Source organism: Typopeltis vanoorti, chromosome 13 (assembly GCF_054136105.1).
Source record: "Typopeltis vanoorti isolate ZY-2024b chromosome 13, IOZ_Tvanoo_1.0, whole genome shotgun sequence".
Taxonomy (NCBI): Eukaryota; Metazoa; Arthropoda; class Arachnida; order Uropygi; family Thelyphonidae; genus Typopeltis; species Typopeltis vanoorti.
In genome coordinates, this window is record NC_143561.1 from 54,034,032 (window position 1) to 54,060,303 (window position 26,272).

Sequence of the window (26,272 nt, forward strand, 5' to 3'; positions counted from 1 at the left end):
TTTTATTTATCAAGGCGGATGTGATGTAATGTTGCCATTACATCAACTGAAGGCTAATTCGATTCCTTCGATAATTTCGAATAAAGGCTAATTCGCCTCCTTCGATAATTTCGAATAAAGGCTAATTCTGTAATCTAAATGAAGGCTAATTCGTTTCTTCGCTAATTTCGAATAAAGGCTAATTTGATAATTTTAAAATTACGGCTTATTCGCATTCTTCGCTAATTTCAAATGAAGGCTAATTGGCCTTTGCCGTGCAGAGAAGCACTCTTTCTAAACATTTATGTTGAATGCATACATGAAAAGGAGGTCACAGTATGATGGCAAAGTAAAAGTAATTTTTATTATCTACTTAGAGAATACAACACGACACCACATTAGGAAAAAGTTAAAACATGAACAAAGTGACACTTCTGCAGGGAGGAAAAAAATCAGTATTTAAAAAAAAAAATATATTAATCATTAAAACCAGGGCCAGTGGACTGCCTTCACAACTCAATATCTGTTTAGCTGCTTTTGTTGATGTGGTGGTAGTGGTGTAGAATCGAATATACACAAAAGTGGAAAGGATTCCCTGATGGGGTTGACACAATGGCACTCCCCGCTCTTCTTTACGCCACACTCTTTCTCCTGAGCAAACTCTGCACGATCGAATGCGGAGTGGTGCTGCAATGAACACAAAGAGTTCATGAATTTTTATCATGCATCGTCAAATAATAACAGTAACAATAAATAAAATAAGGAAACAATTTTAACAGATAATTCAAGACAATTGATTACTGGAGAGTGCGTAGATGAGTATCAGTTAATCTCGTATAATTTAATCCAGAAATAATTCTTAAATTATGTGTTGACCGGCATCTGTATTGAACAATTCAAAGCCTCCTCATTCGATATTCAGAACAAAATATCCAACTATGAACGGTCTTATTACCTTTGCGGTCAGAGGAATTCCAAAAAGGAGGGACATATAAGGTTGGCAGACCTATAATCCTCAAGCATGACTTCGAAACTTATGGTAACGGCGTTTTCAAATCGACCACTGGATATCAGACGAACTGCTGTATTACCGCATGCAACGTTGATTGAAGTCTTACCTGCAAGATATATAAGAAAAATAAATAAATAATACATCGTAATTACATTGTTCATCATAAGATTCCATCAGTCAGATTCTCTCCACTATCCTGGCAAGAAACTTGGAATTTTTATGCTTTTACCTTCAGCGCAGAGCGAAGTTCGTTTCTATTCTAAGTTTTCGATATTCTTATTATGTAACAGAAGTTCGTTCGTTTGTTGTCGACTAAGACGGAAGTAACGTGATGTTCAGAAATTCCCATGGAGACAGTAATTTTTGCAATCAGTGCACGTTGCCGTTGTCGTCCAAAAGATTTTATCAACAAACGTTCGTCTTACATATATTTCTTTCTTACCGGAATTTCTTATCTACAAGTAAATGAATTACATTGTATTCTATGCTTCCCTGAATTACGTCGTCAAGAATGAAATGGACGAATATGCGATGATTTTCACAACAACCTATCGCCATTTTCTTGACAACGTAACTGCAGAGCTGCAAGCTGGTTATTAGAAAAGTTATTGAAGTCATTGTTATTGAACGTTACTGAAGTTATTTATTACAAAAGAGCATGAAACAATTAGAACAGAAACCGGTAGATTCAACAATGAAAACGTGCGAACTGCACGCAAATGATGTGGAGCATCATGGTCTAAATACATTGTATTTAGACCATGAAATTCTTGACCTTGACCTTGTAATTCTTGTAATTATTTAATTAAAAATTAAATTAATCCTGGAACTTGTGAAGAACTATTGCCCATAAAAGCGATAATTTAAGTCCATCACTTCTATTTAGGAAAGATGCTATTTAGTATTTCTTGCGCAAATCATTACATGAAATAATTAACTAGTGTGGGAGAACGAGGACTTTCCCATTGATGTGCCTTCAATTTGTTGGTTAAGTTTACTTTGGCATGTGAAGTAACCTGAGTGAATGATAAAGTCAAATATCTTCCGGAAAGTCTTGCTGAGGAAGTCAGTGTTTGATGCAAAGAAACATTTGTGAATAAAGACACAATACTTAGCTAAAATAGACGAAGCTCAGATATCTTTGCTTCGAAATGAGAAATATTTTTTGAATAAAAATAGTTCTGGATCCAAGTTAAATTGAATCTTAGAACAATGCATAGAACATCGACTCATAGGATAGAGCGGTATTTAATAAGGATACGTTTTAATCCGATAGGACTATTAAACTAAAAATAAAGAATAGTGAGTTGTAATTCTTGTAATTCGAAATCTCATTTCACGATCTCGTGTCATTTGCGATCATTGATTACAAATTTCGTGGAGCAAAACTTATCAAAACGGCATTGGGATGAAATAAAAAGCCCACGGGCATTTAATGCGCATGTTTCTAAACTTTAATGGCAAAGATATATTTCGAGGTTGAAAGAATGCCAGTTAAGATAATTTCATGATCACACGGAAATCGCGTTTGTTCGAGATAAACAACGGGTTGTTGATTGATTGGTCTATATGGACCGTATTCTTTTAAGAAAAAATATAAAATTTCGTCTTCTGCGTAAATTAGTAAAATCTCTTGGCAACCAAGGGTTAACTCGGGTCTACAGACGATCAAGTTAAAAGATAACAAAGGATTTTGTAGCCAATTTCCATAATGACAAACGGAAAACGTTAAGGGTAATTTCGCTCTTCAAATGTGTGCAATTTAACGAAGTCAACACCGCATCTAAACAGAAATCGGAACACGAAACGGAGGCATTCGCCCGTCAAAATCAATTGCAAACATTGATATTATGCTACTCGTCCGTAATCCCATCCTTAAGATTATACCAACTTCCTGCTCCTGTTTCTAGGCAACGCCATCTCGCGCTACTCTTGCCCTTTTCACGAGAGCACCGGCAGCAATTGGTGTTTGTGTGATTGTAAAAGCAAAGATTACGAATTGTTAACCCATGAATTATTTTAACAGTCGTGAGCTTTTCCAGAAGGAGCATTTAATTATAACTCATTCGCGTACAAAAGTTGTGTCCAATTAACAACACATCTGATTATTCACGAACAAACATCAGAGGAAACAATGTAAGAGGTTATCTCCACTAGAAAGAGATTTGGTCGATGCATTTGACCACAGGCAAAACAAAAGGATACTTCCAGTGGAACACGCGCGTTAATCCCTCAACAGCATTACAAATGCTAATCTCAAATCGCCGGTTAAAGTGTAACTCATTTAATCGGTTTATGTTCGGCAAGTGGACTAAACAATTAATGGCATTACTTGGCAAACTTGAATTGCATTCATCAAAGGAATTTCACTTGGACGGAATTGAAAATATTTCTTCGGCAATGGACGATGCTTTTGCATAATCGTAAGTGACGAAATAAGCTTTAAGATACAACACAGAAAAGCGATGCGATGATATCGTCCCATCTTTCCGCTTTTCCGATTTATTTGTGCCGAATATAAATTTTGGTTCCATTTGAAGAAAACTTACGTATCAGCAATTCTTGATATTCTTTGACTCCCAGCGACATTTCCAGTTTGACGGCATTGAGACTAACTTAATTTAATGAAAGTGAATGCTTAAATAGGTAGGCTCGTCTCCATAAAACTTAAGGATCAATATGGCTTAATATTAACCCCATTGATCTAATAAAACGATTACAACCTAAGACTAATTATTGTTGCGAGAATTCAATTAATCTGTGTTGCGTTGTAATGAATATGTAGTTAAGTGCAGTTAGCAGAGGATGCTTTGAAATAGTTTCCTATTCGCAAACAGTTTGGCTTTCATATCTTCAAGGTTTAGCCAGTTATGTACTCAACGAGTACAGTACTGGTTGCGCTAAACATAATAACTGATTGCGATCTTATACAACTGTGATTAATTAAGGTCTTGACTAATTATCTGTGCATTATGTGGCATTGTCAATAACAGCCTCCGCACAGTAATGAATACGCAATTGATTGTCGGGTATTAGAAATCTGCCAAAACAAACCGTTCCAGATTTCGGAAAAAAACAATCCACCTTGAAATTGTTAGAGCAGCGTTCCGAAACCTCGGGATACACTCCGACCACAGATACGAGACCTTCGGCTGGCAATGTATCAAAAAGAGTCATTTCATGCTGAAAGGGAGAATGGAATAAGGCGATGTACGAATTCGTTACCAACAAGCGAAATCACGTGCTTTTGGCGTAAAATTTTCGAACCAAGCAAAATAGTTACCACTTTAAAAACTATAATTTTCGTAAAAGAAAAGCTAATTTTCCGAAGTACAAGAATAAACACTCATCCCACGAAACACATTGATTATCCTAATATCGGAATGGATTCTACCTTCTTCTGCCATGCGTAAAAATGAAGGGTTCCGCATCTGTGGTCGCATAGTACGTCATGAAGAAATTTCGAGTACTGAATTCTCCATGCTTGCTATGCAAGCTCATTAATTGAGAAAGAAGATATTTATTTGTTAATAAATGCATGCATTTATAAGCATTCAATTTAGGCTTTTATTTTTGTAGACGTTTTAAGCTTGCGCGGCAATAATTGAGCTTTGCGTTGTGTATCGAAGGCCGACGCTAGTCAAGCTACCTCGGCTTGCTCGGTTGTGGGAGCATCCAGGTCCTCGCTTCAGCACTGTGATTTCATGCGCGCGCATAGCCATTTCCGCTCCATCCACGTCATCTCACCCTGTTGCTTAAACACGGGCCATACGCAGTCAAAGTAGCTCTAGCCAGTGAGCTTCAGCCAGCCATTACAAGTGTGCGTGTTGCTTGGGAAAATTAAGTTACAACCAACTTTTTATGACGATGTTATTGACCAGTTCATAAAGAAGAACCGCAGGGTAGAATTTGTATTCGAGTAGCTAAATTGAAAAAGATAGAATACCATTTGTAAAATAAATGTTGTATTTGTATGATTAAATGTACATAAATTTCTAAGTACAGTACATAGTCTTAAATGGTCAGTAATTCATTATTCCGTTAATCAGACTTCCACACCTCTCATTCCCTGAATGATAACAAGAGCGAGCGTGAATTTCAAGACCAGCATTCGCCCCTGTGGCCTAGTGGTTAGCGTATCCGCTCTCTAGCCAAGAGGCTGCGGATTTGAACCTGGCTATGGGCATGGACGTTTGTGATTGTTCTACTAATTCTGGGTGTGGAAAGAGAATCTGCAGCTCCATCACTTCTTCTAGCTGAAGGCGTCATTGCCAAGAAACCCGAGGGTAGGTCACGGCCGGTAACATCAAAGGTGAAAAACTAACCAAAGGGATGGGTACATGAAGTAAAAAAAAAATTTTTTTTCATGAGATAACTGTGTGTTAAATTATTTTATTCTAGTTTTTTTATTTTCCTGTGCTGGACGACTGATGGTTGGAGATGCTGTCTGGAAGCCATTTTGAATTCAAATAGGGATATTTGGAACATAATAAGTATATTTTCTGCTGCTTTCTTTTCTGTATAAGTATATTTTCAGCAGAAAATATACTTATACAATTCGTTTCCGGCGAGATGAAATGTTATTATTTCTCCCCACCTGAAATATTTCTTTTATTCATTGATTAGTATTATCGAGAGGACATTTGGATATGGAGGATTTATTCTCTGAATTCCATCTGTTTTAAGTTACCTTTTGTGTCCACCAGTCAATATCATTATCCTTGTTTTGAAAGATAGCTTCACTTTCTTTGATCACGAGGATGTGATGATGAAGGACGTAATGACAAAGATCTCAAATTAACCTCAGCTACCCACTTTAAAGTCGCATTGAAAGCGATCAAAAGACACGACAAAATGAAATTCCTCAAACGGGAGTTTCGTTTGTTTGCATGTTCAGACTAATGGGAAATGCAGAATGATTTCTTCGTAAATAACAAATGCTTTGCGCTCACAGCGCGCTAATACAAGATAAAAAAATGCGGTATTCAGTTCGAGGTCATTTACAAACTGTGCTTGGCATAATATCAGATTCAACAAATAAAAAGCATTATTTCAAACAGTGCAGAGTTTTGAAAGATAATCACAGAAATTCTTCATTTAACATATAATGACTCTGACGATATTCTTAATGTCTTACTTGGTATGGAGTCGAGGCCACATAAGTCATCGGCAACTGTCATTAGTCCTGGGTCGAGTCCATCTCCGCCACGTATTTCCACATAGTCATCCATTCCCCTTTTCTTGCACTAAAAATAATAAACTCCGCTATAATTACGATGTATAGGATTTATTTCTCGCATAATATTTACAGTCTCATCTAATAAAGTCGTTACATGTTTTGCTTCAAGTCAAAGTCAGCTCGAACACACAATTCGTATTTTTAACGACATAAAATAAACGTTTACATTAATATAAAAAAAATGGACGTGAGTTGGAGGATCTTCCCAAAGTCGCAGAGTTTTGTTTTTTTTATCGTGTAATTAACGCATGTAAGCAACAAACATAATGACGAAATATACGAATTCTGTCCAATATATTTTAAAAATTCCCTGTCTCTCAGTACAATCTTAAATTGCACTATGATGAAAAGCCAAATATAATTGTGCATTTATGCATAAATAGAAGAATTCATATTAGATAAATCCAGAACTGAGATCACATCAAGTGCGTGTATAAATATTTAATTTTATAATTATTTAATCAAAACTGTACAGAACTCTATATTTCGCCAGATTTTATAAGTATCATTATCAAGAGTGTACCAAAAAGAGCTTAAGTGCAGTCATTAGTTATAATACGTGATAATTTAAGGATGAGCGTAAATTGCTCTGGAAAACTGCCTTCCTTTGGAAGGACACCATGGAAGGTAATCTACAGCCTTGAATCTTTCTGCATGTAGTAGGTCGATTAGTTAGTAGAGGCAACTAAGGTTATGAGCTTAGCGTATTTTGATTTGTGTTCCACAGGTGGTTGTTTAACCGTTTTGTGAAATCAAATCTATAGTTTCAGGGAGGACAAACACTGCTAAACACTGAAAAAATAACTCATAAATATTCCTCACAATCGTTGAACTCCGTGTCTTCTCAACAGAAAGGCAAAGGTCAGGGTGTCCTCTTGACGCAAATGACAAAAACTAAACTTTGAATTAATCATTTCTGAACAAATACTCAGAGTCATGCACTATTTTAACTAAGTATTTTTTTATTATCGCAATAGTGTGACTTAAGTCTTCCAAAGAATTACTAAATCAAATTTTTAAAGCAGAATCGTTGAGTTTAAGTAGACTTGTTGCTGTCTTCTTTATGGTTCATACTATAAAGGAGAGATAGAAACAAAGTGTAATATCAACTTTTTTATGGCAAATCCCTGAAAGCTTAAAAATCTACCATACGTCATTGCCATGGGTGGGATAAGAGTTATATCTGTGTGTATTTTCCCTTCACCTTATGGTTGATGGGGGTAGCAATATGCTACCATACATAGGAGATGATTATGAAGCAAGGTGGTTTCCCGTTGCCTTCCTTTCCGTACCATATTTATGACTGTAGTAGCCGTGTATGTTCGCGGGACCGGTTTGCCTCTTTTGAGGGATGAAAAACCCGAGTTTCCGGGAGAAAAACACTTTACCCCCGAATGAGACTGGCTAACTCGCCTTTAGTCGAAAGAAACCAAATAAAATTCCTCGTCATGGACGGGAATCGAATCCAGGTTCGATTCCTGTCTACACCGATTGAGCTATGGAGGCAACAAAAATTATATAATCTGGAAAAACCTACTCTTGAGAACATACATGGAAGATTTCCGCAAACTACACTTGGTCTCAGATAAGCAAGATGTTGCTCTCATATTAAGAGATCAAATTCATCACACCACTTAAAGTTATTCACAAAACATCGATGTTCATAGTGGGATTCGAACCCACAGCCTCATAGTTGAAGAACTAAGTAGTATTCCATTCGGACAACCCAGCCCGGATTTTCAATAAATGACAAATACAGATACGACCCCAGAAAGAGAGATAGAGATGTACTGAAAAACAAAATCTTAAATCCATGTGAAGAATAAGGATAAATAAGAATGCCCAAAGAAATTTGCTTTGGCAAACAATGACTGAACTTAAAGAACCGAACTTAACCTTGTAGAGATTTACGAGGCAAGATTAGACAAATTTCAAGATGTCAATACAGTGCTGATAAGAGAGTCTTCTGGATTAAGAATTTATTTTCTGTCACTCTACAGAACTATTTTTCAACGCCTTCGGATGCAATTCACTGGAAACGTATAGTATCGCTATAGCTTTCACTCCACCTTACCTGATTTTACTTCCAGCAACCGAAGTCCTCTTATCCAGGCTGAAAAGCGCTCTAATTAGAAAAGATTTCAAGAGGTACGGATGTACCTCTTGAATTCTCATTACGACACTGTAGACCATTTGCAAATAGGCCTATTAGAGCTGTATTGACTCTAATAGGCCTATTTGCAATAACAGGCCTATTATAATATACAGGGTGTTCGGGATAAATTTGACATATTTATAATTAATTATATTTTTCCGTAAGTTACATGTATTAACACACACTTCTCTTCATTTAAAAGTTTGGACCCTTCTTCATTCATATACAAGATGTCAGAAAGGATGGATAGCTGGAACCCACCTGAATCATGGAAGAGAATAACTTGTATCATGATGATTCGTGCCCGCCATCAAAATAAGGATATTACGACTGCTGCCCAATGCTCCCTGAATACAGTAAAAACAATCAGGCATGAACTAGAGACTTGCAATGGTGACTACGAGGATGTAGCAAGAAGAAAGATCCCTAGCAGACGATCTGATTGCGTTCGTACAGCAGAATTCCTCGCATATCTGCAGGAACAGGTGTTGAAGAACCCTGGCATTGGAATTCGGGCTTTGTTCGTGGAGTTGCTAACTGTAGTCAAGCCCTGGATAACAAGGGTAGCCAATGGTAGGCCGTATGTATGGCAGCAGGATTCGGCCCCTTGCCACACCTCTGGGAAAAGTCAAAAATGGTTGTCTGAAAATTTCTACGACTTCACCAGTCCAAATGTTTGGCCTCCAAACTCCCCAGACCTTAACCCCATGGATTATTTTGCATGGGGCGCAGTTGAAAAAGACACCAATCGCACTTCCAGTAATACAAAAGCCCAGTTAATGGATAAAATTAAAACAGTTTTTGCGGCCCTTCCCAGGGAGACTGTAGCATCAGCTTGTTCGAGGTTCCGAAGCAGAATTGAAGCTGTGATCGATGCTATTGGTGGTTATTTTGAGTAAATCTTGTTGATAGTATTGTAATTAACTCTGCCTGTAATGTTTTTTTGTCAATTCATTAAATTTAATAGATACAAAGAAGATTTTCTTTTTCCTTACGAAACTGTCAAATTTATCCCGAACACCCTGTATAATATATAATCTAATAGGCCTATTAGAGTTGCATCACCACCCGTTTTTTTGGTGATAATATTTTATGTAAACTAGATATGGAGTTTAGGAAATTAAATTTAACATGTATTTCCTTAACATTAGCTCTCCCGTGTCACCAAAATCAGTAGTTAGGTGCGTAAGCAAGAATGGGGCAACATAAGGATTATTAGCTTGACTTCCAGCGCGTATGAAAGCCATTATTAGTTTTAGATAATTAACTGGTTGCTATAGTAGTTTGTGCTTTTCTTACCTAATTCCATGTAATTTAAGGTATTCAAAGAGAAGAATACAAATGGGATTTCCCCCCACTCAAGCAGGAAGGAAAGAAAAATGCATTTAACGACAGAAATTATGTCTTAATAAAAGAACGAAATCTTTCTTAAACTGTAGGCAAAGCTCAACTGATTTTCTCCACCCTAATGCATTTTAATGACTGCTAATATAGTAAAACGAAAACCTTGGTTTATAGAAATCTCTGAGGTAAACAACTTACATGGGCGAATCCATTAGTCGTTAGTTATTTTTAAAATTCCATTTAAATAACCAGTTTAATGATAATTCCGAACGCTCTACAACATGCACAGGCTTTCAATAAATGGAATTTGTAATACGTTGGAATTCTTTCAGTTCTCAACTGAACTAAAACATTTACGAATATGTTTTTAAAACAGTGGGGAGTCGAATATTGCAGTGCAGCTTGAAGAAACGAGAGAAATTTATTCTAAGTAGGAACTAGCAAAAAAGTTATTAAATCACTGTAATTATTAGCACACACGTTTGTTTAATTAAGAGGGCGCTTAATTAAGCAGTGAATTACACAAAATTAATCATTTTATAATGAATTAGTTGTAGTAATTGAAATAAGAAAAATTCTTTCTAATGCGTTGATTTGGATTTTCTTAGCTCAGACAGAACAATTTTAGTGAAAAATTTCCAGTTTAACGTACCAGTACAACTTGAAGAATGACTTAACGCCAGCTGTGGCGAAAATGCTTCATTTGTTATTTTACTTGATGCATAATTCAAACTTATAAAAAATGGAAGAATTATAATCTTATTTTTTTTTATTCGTGCATTGATTCCGCCTCTTAATTATACCTTATTAATTATACCTTATTTCTCACCTTCTGTGAAAAAAAAAAAGGAATCATGCTTAAAAGTTAATATAATAACGTAGTCCAATCGGGAGCTGGAATAAAGGTCTTCGTAGAAGATGTTTTTGACTGAAGAATTTTTTCATAATTAATAAGGCACGTGAAGAGAACTAAGAAAACAAAATGCAGAACGAACTGTAGTTTACGTTTATCAGAGCATGCGCACTGCATATGGTCACGTGGGAGTCCAATGAGGATTTTATTTTCCAGAAGTAGTAAATTGGTAAAGAGATAATAATCGGATTTTCACAGCATATAACAATTTAGATTCACGTAGCAAAACTGAAGACAGATTGCATTTAGTGCGTCTGCATTAATCATAGACAAACGATTAAAAATGTCTTTAGAACGGAGACACTAATGACTGAGTTCCCAACAGGTACAGAAAAGCTCTCGAACAAGCTGACACATTAAAGGATTTAATGTAATTTTCAAGTGGAACCCGTTAACTATAATAAACACATTCAAGATTATTTTTATTAAATAAATTCCTCATATTTGAAATACTTGTTACTTGGACATTATTTATTTTCGCGTTTAGCAATTTACCGTAACTCATTTTAATTTAGAGAAATTATTTCTCCTTCAATCTTGGTGCAGTAATTATGAAAGTGAATAATAAAGCACCTGGACCCTTCCTAGGACGGAAATCAAATTCATCACTTCTAGAGAACACATAACTTACTTTCTTAATGATGCCAGTCTCGATATCCAAGTTCCTCGAGTGAAGGCTGCCTTGTGTTCCCACGTTGGTGGCCAGGACGCGGATGCTTTCTGGGAAGATGATAGATATGCTGCAGTTTATTCGACGCCCGTAGTTCCTTAAAGTATAAACACCAGTTGGGTCTTGGATAAGAGCATTACAGGCTGTAAGAAAGGTCAGTAATTGAGGTTAGATTACAGGAACGTGAAATAGGAATGAAAGTGATTTACAGCCTAGCTGTGCTACGCTATAGCTTCACCTCTCAGATATCGTATAACTATTATTCAATAATTATGTCCGATAACTGGTGTTCATCAAATGCATGAGACAGAGAAAATGTTAATTATGGCAGAAATCTACTATTCATATAATCATATCCGATATTCTTCATCTACGATGAAGAATATCGGATATGATTATATCCGAGAGTTCATAGACAACAAACACATACACCCTTGGTTGGAAAGACATGCATTGAATCCCGTGAACCACAAAATAACTTTTCATAGGCTTGAACTATATTATATACAAATATAGTTATGCATGAAATATACACCCTCTGTCCAAAAAGAAACCGAACTTTTCGAAAATAGAAGAAACTAGTGGAGCCACATGTTGTATCTTTTTGCTGTCGAAAGCTGCAACCTTAAGTAGTGTTGTGTCAACTGCTTATGACATTTGTTTCATTAGAAGCCGAGTTATAGTGCCAAGAGTGACAGTGTGTTTTGACGAACGGTCGGAAAATGAGTTTCAAACAGAGAGCTGCGATTGTCTTAAACATGGTAAAAGTTTTACCGAAACGCATCAAATGCTTCAAAAAGCATATGGTGATGAATGCGTATCCCGTACTCAAGTTTAAGAGTGGTTTAAGCGATTTCAAAGTGGTCGCGAGACGCTTGAGGACGACGAAAAGCCGGGCCGTTCAAAAACTGTACTGAGCGAAGTTAACATCCAAAAAGTGCGTGATTTAAGAAAACCCGAAATTGTCCGTGAGATTGATTGAAGATGAATTGGGGATTCCAAATTCAACTGTGCACAACATTTTGACCGGGAGTTTGAGCCTTCATAAATTGAATTCGCGATTTGCACTATCTCATCGTTCGAACATTGTGAGAGCGTTTTTGAGCAAAAACCTAGTTTTTGTGTTGGATCACTCGCCGTATTCACCTGATTTAGCACCCTGTGACTTTTTTCTCTTCCCCCGACTTCATTTGCCGATGAAAGGAAAGCGATACGACATTATTGAAAACATTCAAGCGGCAGTAACCACGACCCTCAACAGTATATCCCAAACACTGATATAAAAAACTTATTTAAAGAATTAATTGACCGCGCCAAATTAAAGGAGACTATAATGATTGAAATAAATGATTTGAATAATTATAATTGGCCTGTGTTTTATTTTCTATCAAAAGTTCGGTTGCTTTTTGGACAGACGGTGTAAAATAAATAAAATAACGCGCCATGACTTCTTCAAACATATACTGGGCAGTCACGAACAGGATGCTTTAAGCATAATTTGCTAAACGATCTAAAAATAACAATAATGAAATATATAGGCTAAACGTTTTGTAAGGGTAATTTGATTCGTTCGTTGTAATTCATTTTAAGTAAAACTGGAGGTTATGCATTGGATCACATCGCTCGCCCATCTCCGACTTCCATTGCTTCAAGAGGATTCACTACTTCATGACTCATAAAAAGGATATAGAATGTAAATAGCAATGGAAGATTTGATTCGGAACCGATCAACACGTTACAAAATCGGTATTTCATGCTGTTTTCATCTCCATAATATTGTAAAATGCGTATTATCGCCCGAATCACCGCTAAGTCCAACTGTATTCATTTTTTCCAATATTACTTATTACAACAAATACTACAATTCGATCTCATTATACCTCGTTAATCATGAAACCAATGTTTCTTCATTTTCAAGAACTATTCTATAATCTTAGAAAAGATTATTATGCTAATAGAGGCCGCTAACAATAATGGGAATTACATTATAATTTTCGACGAGTGGAACCACTATCAATTTAGGAAAATTAAACTGAAGTCTGTGCATTACAATGATATATTAATTTTTAATCCATTAATTTTATTTTTAATGAATACTTTAAAAAATGTTTTGCTCTATCGCAGTCGAAACACGTGCAGCAACCGATGAGTGGAAAGACTTGGATTGGAATCCTGTCTAGAACGGGAAAAAGGGCTTTTAATCAACAAGATGAGATTTTTTTTTTGTTCTTGGAAATTAGGGTTTTTCTCTTTTATAAATTCAGTTATTGAGCCTAACAATATGAATAAACTATTAATATTTTATTAGATGTTAAAAACGTAATATTATGTATAGAATATTAAATTATATTATATATTAAATAAATATTTTTAATTATTTTTCTGAATTATTAAATTTATATAAGTTTAAATGAAAATTTAAAATACGCCTTTTATTTTTTTTTTAGTATATATACCTTCCATTATGACGATGTATTTTGAATCCATTAATGTTTAAGTACAATAACGTAATCAGATAATGGCTGTATTATTGTTTAATTGAAGTTACATTTCAATTATTTTTCAAAAAAAATTTATTATTTCAAATTAATTAAATTTTTAAAGTCGAAAAACACAAAATAACGGAATATAAACAATTGACGAAAAAACGAAAAGACTCAAAGAGAGAGAGAGAGAGAGAGAAACAAATATCCTTTTCTTAATAAAATAATCAAATTATTGCTTTTGTAATATTGCTTATATCTTAAGAGGGAGAAGAGAGAGAAAGTGTGTTTGCGTCTTCGATGTGAAAGCATGTTGCTTGTTTTAATGAACGTCGGGAAGACGTGCGATAAACTGCACAGACAATCCCAACTTAGCACTTGAGAAGAATCACCCAAGTGCACGAAGCGAAGAACTTACGATCACTTCACACGAAAGACAGCGAGGGAAGCAAACTTTTCGAGAACTGCATCTCCAAGGCAGAGTGGCCTATAAGACGGAACTAAGGAGCGACACTCTGAAAGCACCTTTGTATCTGCCACAAAGATCCTTAAAAGCAGACAAATTCTGAAGGAATTGAAAGACGTACAACAAGAAGAGAAATATTTGGTTAACCTAAAAACACTAATGAACAGAACCTTTAATTGCATTTCTTGTATTATTGTTAGAGCTAAGCCTAAGCAAGCTGAAAGTGGCTATTAGATCACCAGACTAAGGATGCACGCACTAACACTTACGTTTTGGATTGTCTTGAAATCTCACTGCAACAGTGAAGCCTTCTCCTCGGATAGGAACACGGAATTCTAGTACTCCTGCATTCTGCGATGTAATCAATGTTTTCCAGGGCTTGGTGGTGCCACAGTATTCTGAATACCTCTTTTCACTAGGCTTGGGATGATCGTGGTCCCCGGGAAAAAATTGGCCATTTAATTCCCATCCATCTATTTGCTGGAAGACCGAAATACATTAATTCACAATGATAGCTTGTAATTATAACTGTAAATGTAAAGCAAAGCCAATTAAAACATCATCAAAAACACACACACACACAGATAAAACAATTGTTTCAAATTTTTATATAATGATACCCTTTAAACTATGGGAGGAAATAAACTTACACTGAGAAGTCCCCCTTTGCTGCATGAAATGTCGAAATCTTGGAAATCGAATTCAACCAGATTGTCTGGTTCAGCGATAATGTACAGCCCGCATACCTGGTGAGTGCCAGGAGACGTGAATGTATAGACACCTTCTTCCGACTTGACATACACACATTCTAGAAGTAAATATTCTACAATTAGCGTTAGTCATGCAATCAAAATCGCAATGAAAAGTCAATATAGAATGTCTATGAGTCAAATATTTTAGTGTGGACGTTTGTATTAAGACGCCTCGCTTACTTTTTGTATAAGCAGCTCTCAGATCAGAACACAAAGTGTACTGACTTACCATAAAATTAATAGACAGACATTATGTGTTATCCTTAACATGCAAAAGTTGAATCACGTGACAAACTTCTCCGTTTCAGGGAATGCGGCTATCTTATTTATTTTATACACTCGTTTATATAAATTAGACTACAATATATGCCAACCCTGACTGGCCAAGCGGACAGCATTTCTGATCTTTTCCAACGGGGAGAGGGGAGGGGGTCAAACTCCAGTGCGACATGGATTTTTGTGAATGTGATGGACAATTTCTGTCATGTGTGAGATCACTACTCGGCTTATTTGAGGCTTTTATTGGCACACACACACAAACACACACACACGTGTGTGTGTGTGTGTGTGTGTGTCTAAAAATTTCGCAAATTATTAAACTAAAGAGAACTCCTGCAGAAGTTAATTCAAGCGAGATTAAGATGCATTTCATTTTCCTGACAAAAAAGTGAATTGCCCAAAAGAAGCGATAAAATAAGAAAACTCGGAACAATTTAAAATGCGGAAATTAATTTGTGCATGGAATGTTAGGATAATTATTTTACAACTAAAATATTTGATAACCGTGTCATATTAAATACGATATAAAAAATACTTCGTAAAGATTGCACCTTTATGGAGGCTTGTGTAATGCTCGCCGAAGAGAAAAGATAGAAAACTATCTTTTTTATTCAAGAAATGAATTTTTTATTATTTTTTAGTATAAATTATCTCGGAGGTAATGGAGTTTTTTTTTTTATTACTGCGACATCTATTCCGTCTTTACCATATATAAATTCAGTCGTGTGCTTCTCTCACGAGCGAATGTTTCATCCTTTGTCGTTCCGTTTTATATATTCTTGCTAAGGTAGTTTGACGAAGTTTCATACATCATGATTTCAAAGGGTGTCCAGAACGAACGGTATTTTTTTTTTTTTGGCATTTGACGAGTTCTTAACACGTCAGATGCCAAACACAACTAATCCTATCCAGAGAGTCTGTACGTTCTCGGGGAATATTTGATTGTTCTTAGGATCGAAAATAGGAGTCTTCGGAAGAAACATTCCACCATCTGATATACCAAGAGATTCTTTTCCTAACTTCTTTATAATATCCCTAATATTCGTCCATCATTTCCACTTAAATCGAAGTCTAAATTCCCCTATGATTTAAACTTTAAATCATTTAAAATTTAAAGTGTTTTCTGTATATGCATAATGCAGAAATTTCATGTTTCAGGTAACATATTTTCTTCTGAAAATCTATCGTCGTTATTCTCAATACGTTGGCGATAAGCACTGATCTCTAATTCAGGCTACCGTTTTCTATGTTGATTTTTTATCAAAGAATAAAGGGATCTTATTACACACACACACACACACACACACTTTTTTATCGTTTAAAGAGTGGCTCTTGTTGAATGACTGATATTTTAAATCTAAACTTCACCCACAGAAGGACATGAACATTTAGCACCTGTGGTGCCTACCTGGGTGGACTGAGAGCTAAATAAGTCGACATCATTACTCTAGAAACCAAACGTGATGCTCTTTTACAAGCCAATAAAAGCCTCAAATAAGCCGAGTAGTGATCTCACACATGACAGAAATTGTCCATCACATTCACAAAAATCCATGTCGCACTGGAGTTTGACCCCCTCCCCTCTCCCCGTTGGAAAAGATCAGAAATGCTGTCCGCTTGGCCAATCAGGGTTGGCATATATTGTAGTCTAATTTATATAAACGAGTGTATAAAATAAATAAGATAGCCGCATTCCCTGAAACGGAGAAGTTTGTCACGTGATTCAACTTTTGCATGTTACGGATAACACATAATGACAGAAAATCGCCTACAGTTAGTATACGTGAACACACAGAGAGAGAGAAAAGAGAGAAATGTTCATCACGACCATCATGACCGTAGGATTTTCATAAAGCTCTCTGAAATCTCTCGGTACCGCCGAAGGAGATCAGAGCATTTCAAATCATTTGCCTGACTAGCAAATGGTTTGAAATTCACAGCGACCTGTGAATTTCAAACCATTTGCTATATTTGCTGTGTATATAATACGATGTTCTTTTGTGGTTAATACGTTTGACATTAATTTCTTATGCGTCGAGAGAGGTGCATGCTTGTCAAGGTGGGGCAAATGCGATGTGAACCAAAATTCATTTATTATGTGCCATACATGCACCTCGTAATTGCATTTTATTTAACTCCGTAAATCCTGTTTGTTTAAGCATTTATTTTAAGGAATTAAAATACCTATATATTTGGGATGGCGTCATGGTATTTTTAACCAATCGACGGGTCTGCGTTAATATTTTCGAGAAAGAGAGAGAGAGAGAGAGAGAGGCACATTTCTTCTGACTCTAAGAAAGTACCTAAAAGGAGAGGACTATTTTCTGTGTAAACGCATAACAGTGAATTGCAAGTGTATTCACAATAGAGTAGCCACAGCACTCTAAAGGTATCTTATGACATCTTTTCTCAACTCTACATTTTCTACGATCTAAAGTGACTCTTTGTGTGAAGTATTTTCAAAAGAGACTTAGTTCAGTGACCTCTTTTGAAGCCCTGTATGAAGTGAAAGCACCATAACTGTCTGCTGAATACACAAACGATTTTCAATTTGTACCTTGAGAAGGGGGGGAGGACAATAATTCGGGGGTGAAATGAAAGAACGTATTTTACACTCGTAAATGGAATTGCAAGAAACATATCTAGCGATGAGAAGAACGGTATAAGTGACTAATGACATTTCGAAAAGCGCAGAGTGACACTGGATACAGTGTGTGTGTGTGTGTGTGTGTGTGTGTGTGTGTGTGTGTGTGTGTGTGTGTGTGTGTGTGTGTGTGTGTGTGTAATGGAATCCAAATCTGATAGTTTAACACTCAACGTTATCTGTACATGATATCAGTAGTCAAACACATTTCTCTTCAAACTTTAAAAAGATGATGTCACAGGAATGAACAAAACATAAAGAGATATCCACTCCATGCGGGCAACTAGCTATGGATTTTCATTACGGAGAGAAAGAGAGAGAGAGAGAGAGAGAGAGAGAGAGAGAGAGAGAGAGAACGAATATCTCATCACCAAAAGCAAACTTTAAAGGTAGTCTTCATGAAATAGCGAATAATGAACTGCCAAATTTAAGAACGAATTAGTAGTTGTAAAGAGGATTTAAATAAGGTCACTCAAAGGCAAGTGGAGCTGCAGAAAAGTGCTAGGATTACAAAAAAGCCTTTCCTAATCAGAGACCAGAAAAATGTGGTGCCTGTGGAGTACATTACGCGAAGGTTTCATCTCTGGCCACAGCATGAGGCTGGCTAACGCCACCTTCAGCTGAAAAGCCCAGATAAAGTTCTTCGTGTCTTAGAGGTATTCTAACCTAGATCTTTCTAACCAAAGGACTTTGTCTGTACTGAGTGAGCTGCGTAGGCGCTATCATACACATAATAGCAATATACATTGGCGTCCAAAAGCTAAGGACGAACTACATTTTTACGTGTATCTGAAAATATTTTCATGACTACAGTCAAATGTGAACATACATTTATTACAAGCATACTAATAAATTATATTACCCCAAAACCTGTTATCAATTTCGTATAAATTAAATCGAAATATGTTTTTTGCAAACGTTACACATTTCCTAAGGACGTAGTTAAGGAATTAATGTACAGTGCTTACAGAAAACTATGCGGAGAGATATTTCAGTATGGAATATGTCCACCGTGAACTGCGATGCAGTCTCACAACGTCGTACCATAGCACCCAGTGATTCAGGGGTTCTTGAAGCAAAACTGGCCCACTCTTCCCCCAGAGCAGAGCAAAGATAAGGCCTTGTTTGTATTTTGGAGAGGAATTTAGAGCAGCAATGCGTCTCCCTATTGCGCCCCAAACTGTTGTATGGGGTTGAAAAATGGGAACGTGCTGGTCACTCGATTCGATTAATATTCCCGGTCTCCAGAAGGATTTCCACTGCTCGTGTGCGATGTGGTGTGAAATTTTCATCCATAAAAATGAATTCTTTTCTTTGCCTACAACACCACCACGTCCGCGCGGTTAGCCGAGTGGCTTTGCGCTTCGCAACCATATACCTAGGGAAGGAATATCCTAGGTTCGATTCCCGTCAACGACGTGAGGAGCTCAAGGATCTTTCTCAGTCGTAGCCAAGTTAGCCGGTCTTGGGCGTGGACAGCAGGGTTTTATCCGCCACTTTATCTGGTGTTTTTCATCCCGCAAGCAGGTAAACCGGCCCGAGGACACACACACGGATTACAGTCAGGAATACTGACCCAGCCATAGATCTGATTCGTCAGCCTATGCCGGTTCCGGAGCCCGGATAAAATTTGGGGGGACTAGATGGTACTGTGAATTCCCGTATAAAGGGGGAACGCTGTAACATTACACGGAATTTATTTATTTACCACCACCACGGAACAATCGTAGAAGAACTTTGTTGCAATATCGTTCACCAGTCACAGTCCCTATTTTCAGCACTTGCAGCTTGGTGCGTCCATTAAGCATAATACCTCTCTCCACCATGACCCCAGCACCGCGTATCTATCCTTTCAAGAACATTCTCATGATGGTAAGCAGTATCACTTTCATTCCAGATCAAGTATCGTCTAGAATCGGAGAAACAACTAAAACGACTCTCTCACCTGTAAAAAGTACGAGTACATTAGCCCGTTGGTGTCTTATCCAATTTTTATGGAATACAACACCGCTGGAAATGTGCTCGTGGATGAGCTGTGAATAAAGGGACGCAAACTGCAGGCCTTCGGGAGTATAGGCCTACTTGTCGCAGACGTCTTACCACAGTCTGTCGAGATATCCGCGTACCTGTGCTTGAATGAAGCCGACTTGCATGCTGACTTGCCGTGGTGCGTTGCTTACGTTTTGCTGTTATAACCAAACATATGTCATGAATGTTTCGTGGTAGAGCGAGAGCAACTTCGTAGCAAACGTCTGGAAATTCCATTGGTTTGAGCTGTCCAGAGCCTGAATACAACGCGATGTGAGATTCCAAACTCTGGCAATATTAGTAATTCCGCGCCCTTCTTCAAGCTTTCCAATAATTCTTCACCGCGTGAAATCATCTAGATTTCTAGATGATGTCGTTGAGACATTGCATGACCTCCAAGTTTGCAACTTTTATTCATCCACGAAAATAACTTCTTTCAAACACAATTCGCTTTATCCAGTTGAGTGCTATCACGTGACCTATTTGCGTGCAATTCCAAAATTTGAATAGGTATCCGCTTTCTACTCGAAATCGTTACTGTAATAATGCCATACGTAGAATAAAATATCACACAGACTTGGGCGCTGCGCACAGCGGATCAATTGCGAACTTTTTTTTCCTTTTGACTATTCAAAACACGTATACGTTGAGATTACTCTAACATAAACTAATACCTTATTTTCAAAAATATTCAGCTTTAACAACAACCAACTCGTTAAACTATAACATATATAATGTTATGCACCTGATAAAATCTTCTAAGAATACGAAACTAGTGTACGTCGAAAAAGCACTCATCCCTATCCTAGATTTCTTCTAGTATGCCTAACCGCAGCCCATTTTAATTAATACCTTACATCGGCTAAGGGTTAGATAACTCTACTCTAGAGAACCATACATGAAATTCGTTCAAGTCTCTTCATGCTACCTATAAGCAGGATGGGATTGTCAAGGTGTCCAAAGAAATTCAGCTATCAGCTAAAGGCAAACATCGGTGCAGCAGTGGCATTTGAATCCACAACCTATTAGTCTGATAATAAATTTCTTCCATCTTCAGAAATCATTATCCGTATCTATGAGGGTTCCATTAAACATATACTCCGCCAATGTTTTTTTTTTCTTTCTGTTCTCCAGTTACAAAAAAGGAAAAGAGAGTGCACTAGATATCAGTATCCTGTAATACTGACACAATTCTCGAGTTCAGGTTTCAGATATTTAGAAGTATTGCGTAGAAAAGTTTCGTCTGAGCAGTGGAAGTAGATGGAACTTTAGATAATCAAAATTTTCTTCTTTAAATGTAAGAGTGTATTTGCTAATATCTAATTGTTGCTAATTGTTCGGCTCATCAATCTCTCTCTCTCTCTCCGAATTATTATTCACGTAAAAGGTTAGAACGAATTCTTGACACGTTAAAGACAGATATTAAGACAAGATAAATTTTATTAATGAGAAATTAATTCAGATAAAAATGATTAGTGCTCCATTTAGTTTACGACATTGCAAAGTGACGAATATAAATATCGATACAAAAATATCACTTACGTCCTGTTTCATCGAGAACTAGGGGAACAGCGTTTTCTGTACTCTGTTGTCGACTCCTCGAGTCTCGAGGCTAAAATAAAAAGTGAAACAATAAGAAAAACAATTTCCCTTATTCTTCTAAATTCGCACATTCAGAGTTATGATGCACACACGCCTTTGATTTAATGTACAGAAACAATTCAAAGAGTAATCTAGCGATTCATCATATAATTTTTGATCAAGAAGTGCACTCATATTATTTTTCCAATAAAGATATCAGTGATGCACTCTCACTGATATCTTTCAACTGATCTCCTGTAAAAAAGAAAAAGAGGAAAAAACATAAACAGCAGGTAAACGGTAAACCGCATACTGAGTAATCACCGCTGTAAACAATATTCACGCAACTTTAGTTAGAGTTAACTGAAAAACTCTCTTTCAATACACTTTTAACAAATACCGAAGTATGCCAAACACGTGCTTATTTGATTGCTAGTGGGGTCTCATTAAATAAAATGCAAATACATTCTTAAAAGTCTCATTCAATATTTATCTATTCAAAGGCGCTGCATTAGCTAAGTAACGTCTTAAACATGTTGACTGAAAGAGCGCAAGCGGCAGAAATAATCCTATCTCAATATATTATAATCTCCATTACGATAGATTTCACTACTAAAATTTAGAACTGAAAGTTCTTAGCATCTACAAGCAGTCTACTCTATATTTCGTTTCTGTTTTTTTTTTAAATTAACATATATAAATAATTCAACATGAACGAATGTCTTTCATTATTCTAAATAACACTAAGTAGTAATACGTCTTGCTTCGTTTGCAATGAATCAACTCCAACTATTTTTTTTCATTGGAAAGGCAAATATTTTTCTTGAGTTTACTTCCTTTCAAAATTTCCATTGGATCAGTCTCAAATAAAACTTTAACATCGTCGTAACTAACATTGTCGTTTTCGTTCGCATTTCAACACATTCATACTTCAGGAACTTCGAAACCCAACTTACCTTTGTACCGAAAAATCATCTTAATTCAATCTAACAATAAGTGATTTAATTACGATAAATGTGTTCTTTATTAGATTTCAATCACTACAAAAATTAGAAGAAAAAAACAAAGCATATTTATTAAGTAATTGAATTTTACCTCTCCGAAAAATATTCCTAAGTAGTGTTTGATAGACATAAAACAATAAATAAGAGCAAGATCTAAGAACAAAAGAAGGCAACGCAATATGATTATCTTCCTGGGAGAAAAAATAGAGATAACAGCTAATCTAAAAGCAAAAAGAAAAGGATCGATATAAATTACTGTAACAAGAGAGTTCTTGAAAGACATTATGACATTTAAATTACTGTGACGAGAGAACTCCTGGAAGGGGTTGCAACCGAACTTATTACAGTTCAACATTCAATATAAATAATAACTACTTCGTTATGTTTTCTTTATTCCTTAATATTTGCAACAGTAAACTTCACTTCATCATAAAAATGCTATTAATATAAATATTAGATTATGGAGTGTCAGTACTCGACAAGCAAGCTGAAAGGCAGATATTTCTTTCCTTGCTAAGTTTAATTTGATTTCTTGAAATACCAGTTCGATTGTCTCCTACGGTAATACATTTTCTGTTCATTGGCCATTTAATTCCAAATTCCAATTGTTATCAATTATTATTATATAAAATTTACAATTATTGGAATGTTAAACTAGCATTAAACATTTTAATTCAGAGAATAAAATTAAGCAGCTAAAATATCTGATAAAATATCACATAAAATATCTGAATTATATCCTATATAAAAATATCTTCTGCCTTTATAATGCACAGATTTCTTGAATGTTTGAACAGGCTGTCCATAACATACGGAGAGGTCAGAATTTATGGTAATAAATTTTCGTCGCTTAATGTGCGACCACTGTCTTGCTAACAAGAGGCCTGAAGTAGTTTGAAAGAGTTTCATGTTTGGCCTCTAGAGCAGTGGGTCTTAACCTTTTTAGTGATCGGCACCCCCCTTGAATCTAAAAATAAGTTCTCGCATAAATTGAAAAATGTGTTTCTATTTCTTTATTTAGAAAATTACATCTATTGCAAGATAATTTATTTATTGAAAAATAAACACATTTACATACAAAACAATATCTCAATTTTTAATGGCTATGTTGTTGTTTATTCATAATAATACTTTTGAAGCGAGGCTCCTTTTTTGAAAGAGCCACGGGTAAGTCATTTTTAAGTCATCACTTGCATTTAAGCGATTTCTGGCTTTTGTTTTTATGTGCAAAAGTGATGAAAATCCCATTTCACACAGGTAGGTGGTGGCAAATTTTAAAATTATCTGCAATGCTGCTTTTGCCAGCTGTGGATAAGCTGGACTTAGAACAATTCTGTGTACACAGAATTGTTCTAAGTCCAGTTTTTCAAATCCCATTTGAATACGTGCATCGGCTGGTATTTCAATAAGATCGTCTTTTATTAAATAGCTGTCGTCCATCGAATCTGGGTCAAAATTTAGAAACTTCTCTCGCACCCCTGGAAATGCTTTCTCGCACCTCCAGGGGTGCACACACTCCAGGTTAAGAACCACTGCTCTAGAGAGGGTATTCAACGGTGGTTCACATAAAAAAATCTATTCCAGAAAGTATTTATCTGCTTTGCCCCATTCATAATGTGTGTTGATTTAAATATCCCCCAAATAAAATAAAAGTGAATATATTAATTCATTAGGAGCCACCGTAGCTCAGTCAGTATATTGATCGGAAAGATTCCAGTTCGATTCCAGTCAGTGACGTGAGGAATCTTTATCTAGTCTTTTTCGACGAAAGGTGAGTTAGCCGGTCTCATACGGAGGTATGGGTTTTTTCACAAATATCCCAAAATTAATATCCCAAAAGTTTTCACCCGGAAACTCGGGTTTTTCATGCCTCAGAACAGGCAAACCGGCTCCGTGAACACACACGGATTGCAGGCATGAATACGTCCCAGCCATATGCCGGTCTTGAGTCCGATAAAATGGGGGTGGGGGGAGAAGCAATGGTGAACTACCCTGTAAAAAGCTCACCAGGAGTACTTTGTGGCCAATGCCTACAAAGTCACCTACGGTCGGAAACGACTGAAAGGGAGAATCAGAATCAAAATGTTAATTCATTAAAACAAATATGATCCGAAAGGATTGAACAAAACTTTTTCGTGCATGACTCTGATCCGGTTTTTGATCTCATGACACTCATTGGAATTATTATTCATCTAACCAAGTGAAAGCAGTATGCTTTTTTTTAATTGTGTATGTTTAGCGAGATGCAAAACTCCTCCTCCCCCATATGAGACCGGCTAACCCACTTCCAGTTGAAAATACCTTATAAAGTTTCTGGTGTCCTAGATAAGATTCAGTATTTCAAACATAGCATCATCTTCATAGCTGCACTACTGCGGTTCTGTTTTATGATCTCATAATTAATAATATCCCAAAATATGTGATATTATTCAATAGAACGGATACGATTTATTAAGAGTTAACGAATAAAAGGATTTGGGTATTTTGTTCGATAAAGAATTTGAGGAATTAAGATTGCAGTTTAATTAAAATAAGCTTCTCCTGTAGGAGTAAAGACGACATGAACCGTTATATATGTCTCTTGTCAAGCCATTATTGGATTATGTCTCATACCTTTACTCGCCCAAATTTTTAATAGTTGTAACTGATGAATTTATTTAACATGAGAAGAAATTTCATTAAATTTTATAAGTTAGTTCAAGGTTTATATAAGAAATACGACAGGAGTTTGTCACACTTGGGTGAACCAGTCCCTAGTAGAAAGCATAATAAAAAAGATAGTGAACAAGAGAGTAAGAATAAACATATAAGTTTTAATACTTGATGTTGAAAATATATGGAAGAGCCGTCACCAAGTTAAAGAAGAACTGAATTTACGTACGTTAAAGTCTGTTATTGGGAATTACTGCCGAAGTAAGTAAGTAAGACTCTGAGGCTACTATACATCTATTTGTTAATTAATTAGGTGGTTTCTTTTGACATTTCCTTGTTTGCCTGAAGAAAAACACGAGTTTCTAGGAGGAAAAATCTTTGCCACGTCGAACGTGACTTTAAGAGACAATTATAGTTGTTATGGATGGAGGATTAGGGGTTTAAAGTTTATGTATAATCACTATATAATTTATGACTGCTGGATATATAGGTCGATTGTGTGTGTGTGTGTGTGTGTGTGTGTGTGTGTGTGTGTGTGTGTGTGTGTGTGTGTGTGTGTGTGTGTGTGTGTGTGTGTGTGTGTGTGTGTGTGTGTGTGTGTGTGTGTGTGTAGTATAAAATAAAAGGGGACAGAGAGAGAGAGAGAGAGAGAATATGAAGAAATAGAGAAATTTAGTCTAAATATAGGCAGATCAACTAATACGTGGAGTGACAAATCTAGTGTGGAGTAGGTTTTCTCGGCGTGCTGAAGTTTTCTCCTCATACAAATAAAAAAGAACCTCGAACTCATGTGGGTAGTTACATGTAAAGATGTAAATTACGTTTGGATAATACGTAGAGATCATGCCGTTACTGCTTTTGACGAACAAGACCAATAATAATATGATAAATAGCGAAGCACTTCGTTTTCTAGTTAACCTACATGGATACATCATCTCTTTCGTGGGACCGCTCTAATAATGAATGATGTCAGAGTGCCATCATTTATCACAGCGAAATATTCATACATGGCAGGATGTTTCATGCTTAAATTTTATAAAATATCTTAGAGATTTTTTACAACAGTATAGG

At 36.2% G+C, this 26,272-nt stretch overlaps 1 protein-coding gene across 1 annotated transcript in view; it reads right to left on the reverse strand.

Moving 5' to 3' along the window:
- Positions 1–316: 316 nt before the first annotated feature.
- The window catches only part of LOC150100161 (corticotropin-releasing hormone-binding protein-like), a 67,455-nt gene continuing 41,499 nt past the window's right edge, over positions 317–26,272 (reverse strand). Inside the window, exons 2-8 of the mRNA XM_090402995.1 lie at positions 21,507–21,576; positions 14,912–15,069; positions 14,531–14,741; positions 11,274–11,455; positions 6,129–6,237; positions 935–1,097; positions 317–666 (exon numbers count right to left, since the gene is read on the reverse strand). Of these exons, the coding sequence (XP_090259121.1) occupies positions 943–1,097; positions 6,129–6,237; positions 11,274–11,455; positions 14,531–14,741; positions 14,912–15,069; positions 21,507–21,576 (885 nt within the window). The 3' untranslated portion in view covers positions 317–666; positions 935–942. The remainder of the gene's footprint in view (positions 667–934; positions 1,098–6,128; positions 6,238–11,273; positions 11,456–14,530; positions 14,742–14,911; positions 15,070–21,506; positions 21,577–26,272) is intronic.